At 30.2% G+C, this 8,555-nt stretch overlaps 1 protein-coding gene across 1 annotated transcript in view; it reads right to left on the bottom strand.

The window, feature by feature from the left end:
- Window positions 1-311: 311 nt before the first annotated feature.
- LOC136979383 (histone H2A.V-like) overlaps window positions 312-8,555 on the bottom strand; it is a 32,749-nt gene continuing 24,505 nt past the window's right edge. The window contains exons 3-5 of the mRNA XM_067275325.1: window positions 4,779-4,892; window positions 558-687; window positions 312-474 (exon numbers count right to left, since the gene is read on the bottom strand). Of these exons, the coding sequence (XP_067131426.1) occupies window positions 413-474; window positions 558-687; window positions 4,779-4,892 (306 nt within the window). The 3' untranslated portion in view covers window positions 312-412. The remainder of the gene's footprint in view (window positions 475-557; window positions 688-4,778; window positions 4,893-8,555) is intronic.

The following is an 8,555-nucleotide window of genomic DNA, read 5'->3' as shown; positions in this document are numbered from 1 at the left end:
AAACATTTAAATTTTGCCGAGAGAAAGTGCTTTAAAAGCATTTTTTTTTATTTAATCTTGTCTTAAATTTTAAGATACGAATATAAAAACTTTTTTATTTATTTACATTGCAAAGTCTACTAGCAAAACATCTAAATTTAATAAATGGAATAAAAGTGTTATAAAATAGTTTTTTTTTCTGTACAGAAACGAACCTGTCACAATTATACTTTCAGAAGCAAGAAAATACAATGAAGTTAATCAAGTAGTTTTTCTCTGTGTATGTGTGCAGGCAGTGATCAGTTCAGAAACGTCTATTTCAAATACAGAGATGTTATGAACAAATGTCTTTAATACTGCTAAATGAATATGTAATAGATATATAATGGTTATGTTTTGTAAAATAAAACAAGGAATGACTTAAAAAAATCATTTATGGTGTTTTCTGTGAGCCTTTCTTTCCAATCAGAGATTTGTGAATGTGAGGAATAACACCTATAGAAAAATAAACACGTAATTAAGTGGCAGCCAAAATGACCAAAATTTTTTGGATGTAAAAAAAAAAAAATACGACTTACCTCCGCCGGCAATGGTGGCTTTAATGAGCGAATCCAATTCTTCGTCTCCTCGAATTGCGAGCTGTAAATGTCGTGGTGTTATACGTTTGACTTTTAAATCTTTACTGGCATTTCCGGCTAATTCCAAAACCTGAAATTTAAAATGGTTAAGTTTTGTTAATCACACATTATATATGGTATGTTATGGAAGACAAAAATGGTACAATTTCAATAGGTTATAATCTATTAACATTTTATAAAAATAAAAATGTATCATGTAAATAGTTGCTCTTATATTTAAGTTTTCGGAAACTATTTGTCAATCTTTCTAAAATCAAAAAATCATCATCAAAACTTACAACTGTTTCGTCTACTTATAGTACTTCATGAGAGAGGTGTAGGATTTCAAAATGGTAATAAGTAAGATGTAATTTTAAGTTTTAATATTTTATTTTTATATACAAAGGTGTCCCAAAAGTCTATTTCAAAATAAATAATAATAATAAAAAAAAAATAAAATCAATATTAAAATAATGTATTAGTTTAATAAAAAAGAAAACATTTTGTAATATCGTCTAAATGTGTTCCGTTATTTCACCGGCACTCTTCTACACGGGAGGCAAGATTTCTGAGAACTGCTCGGCACTTGTTCTCCGTGATCGCTGCCATTCTTGGATATTTTGTTTCATTTGATCCAGGGAGGTATGATTGCTGTATACCTTTCATTTAAGGCCATTAAGGTGAAAATGTGCCTCATCCGAGAATAAAATGTTGAAGGATGTAAATTGATCAACCATTTGGTTAGCGAAGTTAAGCCTCTCAGCATCATCAGTTGGCTTTAATTCTTGAACCAACTGTATCTTGTAGGGGTGGAAACACAAGTCTTTATGTATTATGTGATGTAGGGAACTTTTAGGAAGATTTAAGACACTTGCTCTTTTGCGAACAGAGAGAGCGGGAATTGCTCTGACTGGGGTATGCTCTCCACATTTTCCTCGCTTGTTGATGACCTCAGTCACCCCAGTCTAAGGTTTACTCATCATCAAACCAGTCTCTTCAAATTTCTGTACCCATGTTTTGACGAGTTGAGTACTCGGTGCTTCATTCATGTGACGCAATCGATGAAGATTACAAAATTGTCACCATGTTATAATAGCAGAACTATTGTTTTTGTAAAACTTGTGCATGCAGCATGCACACTCCGCTCCCGTGAAATGCTCCATAGCGACTAAATTCCCAAGGATGAGGCTAGCAATCGGCATAACTCCTGCACCCCTACTGTCGGTTGCGTTCATAGTGGGTAAAACAAATTGGAAAAGACTTTTGGGACACTCTGTATAAAAAATGGTTTAGTGATTTTAAAATGTATATAGTCATCTCTGTAAATAGGGTTGAAGAGAGACAAAATAGTATGAAATGCATTCCCTAGTATCAATAAATTAATAATATAAGATGACGGCATCCTGAATATGCTATAATTCTTTTATGACTGGTGTAGTAAGCGTAGTATTCAGGCAGATGATAATAGCCCACAATAGAACTTATCATCAAAACTGCTACTTGTTGAATTTTTCAGTTCAGTTGCCTGCTACTAGTACAAAATATGATTAGTTTCATTGCTAAAATGATGAAAAATACTTTTATATATAATTTAATGAAGTTTCTAAGCTTTTAACTGGTTTATTTCCCTGAATATCTTGTAAGATGAAAATTTTCAAGTTTAGTGTCAGTCTTACAAATATGTTTATACATATTCAGCAAAACATTTGGCATCAATCCAAAAAAAACCTGAATTACAGGAAATCCTCGTTAATTCAAAATTCAAAGTGAATATTCTGCCCAAATTGTGATAAACGTATGTTAATTTGTTTGTTTATATCGATGTGTCTCCATACTTTAAGAACTATAGACCAAGAACAACTCTAATCTGGTCAACATGGCTTTACTTTTACAATAACACATTTTCAGGTGTCAGCTAACCCACTGGTCTTCAACCTTGGGTCTTCAAACTAGTGCCAACCCACAAAATATTTTGTAGACTGGAAAGAAATTTTGTAGTAACAAAATAAGATTTTAAAATTTCAATTAATATAAACAGTTTTTATTTATATTGTATTATTGCAATTGTTTAAATAAAGTCACAACAGTCACCCGCATCTAAGCAGTTTAAGTCTTAGAAAATTTATCTTATAAATTTAGCCTTCTGCTGGTCCACAGGTGTGAAAAGGTTGAAGAATGCTGATCTAACCCATAGACAACTTTTTTCCCTCTGATAAAAGTTTCAGAGGTTAAAATCTCTCTTAAAATATGACTGGGTTTTGGGATTGCAACCGAGCAGATTGATTAGCAGATTGAAATATTTGTAGGACTGTAGGTTACTACATTTGGGCAATTTAATAATTTTTAAGTGGCTCAAAAAGTAATACATTTTGAGAAATTCTGCTTTATTTTTTATGAAACCTATCTAGCAATCTGTGACATTCTCACCTGACACATGCTGTTTACCTTTTCACTTACATTTTTATTATTATTAATTAACAAAAATAGCATTTTCTATATGTAGCCATATTCTGTTTCCTTAATAAATTACCTCAGTTACATAGCATTTGGCATATTGTATAGAAAAATGTAAATCTTGGATAGTGGCAATTATCTTGTCCCTTCAATTTCAAACTAACAAGGATTTCCTGTATTAGTTTTTTGAACTGATGCTAAAAGAAGAATTTTGTCTTTTGTCATCCCAACAACAACCATAAACTCAAAAATACTTGTGACTAGATGTAAGAGTGGTTTCTCCAACAAAATATTTGAATTTTTTATGAACATTAAATTTTGCAAACAAATTTAGTCCCAAAAAGTGTTTTATTTCTAACTGGAATTATGTGAAGAAAAACTAGAGGACAGGCACTCCTCAGTTTCTGCGACTAGGTTATTAAGCAAATTGGTCCTTAGACAATGAGTTTAATTGTTATTTATTCTGGATGAAGAAAATGTCTAAAGGAAACTCCAGTTTGAAACTTTGTACCTCTTACATATTACAGAATATAAAAGTGCAATTAAAAAAAATTATAAAACTGATGTGTAAAAAAAAAATAATAAAATAAAATGAGCAATTATTCATTGTGACATTGTCACAATGCCAGGGGCTCCAATGTTTAACTTTTATTAAAAATATGATTAATTTGTGAATTTGAGAGATCAATTAAAATATATTATTAAAAAAAGGATATATATATATATATATATATATATATCCTTTTTTAATAATATATTTTATAATATATGTATATACACATACACCTTTTTTAAAAACTTATTTAATTTAAAATATATGCTCTCCAACTCAAATTAGTAGTGTGTTGCTCCTGTACATAATACTTTTCCTGTTTGCAACAGAGTCATGCCTTCATCTAACTCCCACAGGGAAAAAGTTTTTTAATTGAAATTGTGACAGAGACTTCCAGTTTGCATCAGAAGTTCATATACAGTTAATTGGAGACTCTTGCCCCTACGCTTTCCATATCTGGTTTCGGATTTCATCTATATAACTCCATTATTGAGATTAAGAAAAGACAGACAGACGGCCAACAGTGGGAATTTATAGGTCTACAATTTTTTCAAATTGAAGCCCATTAAAATTTCATTCATAAAAGACATTTGATCAATATTTTATTCATAAAATTCACAACACAGTATAAATTTATTAACAAAATATGTAGTCCTGGAGATTGAAAATGCTTTGTTTAGTGAATACTGACTAACAGTAGAAACTAGACTTAAGATTAAGAAAGGAGATTCCCTGCACTGGACAGCTGGTAGTAAGTCATTAAAATAGTCATTAAACAGGCAGGTTATTAAGTGAGGAATGGCTTTACTAAATGAAACACCAATGCACAGTATCTTGATTTATGCTGGATCATAAATGAAAAGTTTTGTGAAAATTAAGGTAAATTACCCACACAGAAACACACAAAGTAACATTTTGCAAATGTAATAATTGATTTATTTTTAGAAATAAATTTAAAATGTTCTTTATTAATTACATAGCTAATGCAAAAATTAAATAAAATTTCCATGTACATTAAATCCATGCTATACATACTTTAAAAATTAATTATTCTATAGTAAGCAACTGAGCCTTCAAAAATTTCATTTAAAAACTTTTGTTATGCTGTAAATTTGGTTATAAACATAATTTTGAATAAATCTTAACAGAAAATTTATTTTTAATTTTATTATTACCTCAGCAGTTAAATACTCCAAAATAGCAGCACTATATACAGCTGCTGTTGCTCCTACTCTTCCATGACTGGTAGTTCTACTTTTTAGATGTCGATGAATACGACCTACAGGGAACTGAAAAGAAATTAACATATTAAATTTATCAATGTATAATAAATGATAATGCACAAAAATAATAAATTTTGACATTTACAGTATCATATTCAGTGTCAACAATATTAGTTTTATCATTTTAGTATACAACTTTCCAAATTATAAGCATCATTTGCAACATAATACTGCACTAATTTAGTTCAGATAAATTTTTCAACAAGCTAAATTGATGTAATTCTGTTGCAACTAAATGATATGCTTATTTCCAGATAGTAAATAAATTTGTATTTACAACAGGACAGATAAGAAAATATTACCTAGTTATAATCAAAAATATTTTATGTAATCTACAAATAAGTACAAAAGAACCATTTCAAATTCAAAAAATAATCTGTATTAGATATTACATATTTGATAATAACTTCTAAATATTGAACACATTGTTGCAACTAGTATAAGTCCTTGGTGCAAGCTTCAATCAGTTGGTAAAAAAAACTAATGAGGATGCCTATGGAAAATTTATAAGAAAATATTAACACAATACTTTCATGCACCATCACTTTCAATGATGATAACTAATGGCCAGATTTATATTCATTTAAAATCTCAACATATGTATACATAAGTATGCACATGAAAAGCACCAGCAGTGCACACACTAAAATTTGTAAGTTTAAATGCATGGATACATACTTCTGTTTGTGAACAAATCTTACTAATTTCTATGACATCATGCTTTTTAGGTGAAAAGGTATAAATGTGAGACGTAAGTGAAACGGATTTGATAATTATGATGTTACAAACATGTATTAGAATAACATTTCATATAGGAGGTGTGCAATAGTCATGAAATCTTATAGCTTTCTATGCTATCTAAAAACAACCATTATTGAATTTATACCTACAGTGCAAATTAGTCCCTCCACTTTGGACCACACCAATGTGGCCTGGCTTAATGGCGATGTCATTACTAAAGCTCAGATTTTAAGATGCAGCACTTCACTTATGATAGTTTAGGGGAGAAATCAGAAACACTTCATTTGTATTTATTTCATGTTTATGTAACAAATGAGCTACATTTGTTTGCACCCTTTTCATCTTTCTTTTTTAAATGCTTTAGCACCATTTTCCCCCTTTTCCTCTTAATTTGTAATAAATATTTTTTTACAGAACAAACATATTTATTAAATATAAAGTAAAGTAATAATTTAGCATTTTAATATTTGTTTTGTGATGCCAAAAGTGCAAAGATCTAAACTATGAATTGGCAAATTCCTTCAAAGATGATGGTATTGAAACCGATGGAAGTATATTTCAACGTAATGTATGATTCAGTTTTGCTAATTAATAATAAGCATTTGTCATCTCAAGTGAAGGATCATGTGGATAAATTGAAATAAATGTTGCTATTTAGATGACCTGTGTAGCTACTTACAAGATTTTACAGGAAATTCACTAAATAATGCTACTAATCAACCAGGAAATAAATTCTATCAAGATCTTGCAACAGATTTTCTGCAATGAGTGCCACTGAAGAAGAAAAACTATTCGTCACTAAAGAATTTTCTAGAAAAATACAGACAGATAGATGCCTAAAGAAAGTACATTATAAAAAAAAAATTGAGAGCCAGTCTACAAGCATGTCCTTGAAAAAATCATTTCTATTATTGGTGATAATCCTGTTTACTTTATTACAGATGAAATGAAACAATAGAAAACGAAAAACAATTTTTTCTTATTACACAATGAAGTGTACTCAATAGACACCAGGCTTTACATCCGTCTTTATTCTGTTGTTTAGGTGCCGATACACATTTCAGACACTTGCCTCTCTTCTGTTGGTTTATAGTCTTTCACTAAAAGCTGTTTTCCTTGATTACCTTGTGTTTTGTTCTTGTTTTGGTACAGCTTAAAACTTTAGCAGGGATGTAAATAATGTTTCAAATCTGTATAAATTTTCAGTGTACTTCATTGTGTAATAAGGATAAATAGAGACAAGACATGGTTTCAAATTGAAAAAAACCAATTTGTTTTAAACAAACTTGTGGCACCATTTACAGGCAATCCAGTTACTCCAACACTCATAAAAAAAATGAACTACAAAAACAAATGCCTCATCCATCATGCAAAGTTTCAATGATCTCTGTTCAACAATCTGGCCAGATGGAAGTTTGACCTTGTGTAAAAAGTGGTAATAGAACAAGCTTTGTAAAAGTTTGAAAATGACACACACTAAACTTAAACACATTACTTGCATCACACATGCCCTATACAGAATTTGTAAATCCAATTGTGCTGAATACAGCAAAGCCACCAGATTTTACATCAGAGATGAAAAAAATCCTTTTAAAATGTCCATCTTGTCTTTAGCTGTGCAGGGAAATAACAAATTTAAAGCTTCCTCCTGAAACTATATTTATTTGATGGGGAACTTGGTTAGCAGCAGGTGCTTTCTGCTGTGAAAACTTTACTAAAATAACTATTTTATCTACAAATTGAATTCATTTAGCAATTTTGAAAGTAAAGGAACTAATTCTTGATAAAGATTTGGATAACAAGTATTAGCTGTACATGATATAAATTTTCGTGTACTTCAATAGCTCAGAAGGATGAAATTTATAAACACAGACAGGTCAAAATCTTCTGTGAAGCTTGAGATAAATTAGAAGGGTTTGCAAAAGATAAATTAGCAGCAAATATTTCTAACAATCCTGACATTAATGCATTTACTGAAAATGAATGATGAACCAACCCTGAATTTCATGTAAGAACAAAAATATTCACCACTCACTTCAATGGATGTAGAAAAATCATTTTCAGTTTACAAAAACTTCCTTCTACGTAATAAAGCCTTACATTTAGCAACATTGAACACATACTTGTAATATGCTACAGTTTTGTATTCAATTGAAAAAGCTGTATATCTTAAATTTTGGAATTTTCTGCAACCACTACTGTCTAATTCTTATTAACTATGGCATATTTTGTTTAAAATCAGTTGAATAAATAGCAGTAAATGCTTACAAGTTATTAGTAAAAGTACTTATTGTAAATGGCTTTGTAATGTGGAGAAGGAAGCCAGCTCATCTTTGCAAATGTTTTAAATATATACAGAACATTATTAAACAACTCACAAGTTCCTGCTATTAAAAGAAGAAAATAAATCAACCTGCAATAAATGATTAAAGAACTGAGGATGAATCATGCAATTGAAATGAATAAGAAATAGCTCACGAAGTAGCTGAACAGTATGAAAACCAACTCAAAAAAGATAACAAATCTGAGACTGAAAATAAACTGATTGTGCTAAAACAATGGGAAAATGTGATTTTTGATTTGATAGACACACACACACACCAACCTAACTGTAAATTGTATTGTGGATCAGTAAACAACAGGATAGAGTTACAAATTGTCCTAATTTAGCAGGACATGTCATCAGTCTGAGAGCATTTTGACTGTTACTTTCAAATAACAAATAATTAAGTTTTGTTAATTCTAGGTGCCCAGCAATCAAAAGTAAAGAAAAAGCTGGTAACTAGAATGACGAAAAGGATGAAAAACAGTCTTTTACTGCATTAATATCTGTACAACTGCCTGGAAATAAAAAGAGTATGTATTCTTCTAGAAACAAGAAACCAAATCCTTATCAAACAGCAAGTTACAATAGTTGTTGCTTCTTGA

Source organism: Centruroides vittatus, unplaced genomic scaffold (assembly GCF_030686945.1).
Source record: "Centruroides vittatus isolate TY-2023 unplaced genomic scaffold, ASM3068694v2 contig_620, whole genome shotgun sequence".
Lineage (NCBI taxonomy): Eukaryota > Metazoa > Arthropoda > Arachnida > Scorpiones > Buthidae > Centruroides > Centruroides vittatus.
This window is presented reverse-complemented; position numbering and strand designations above follow the sequence as displayed.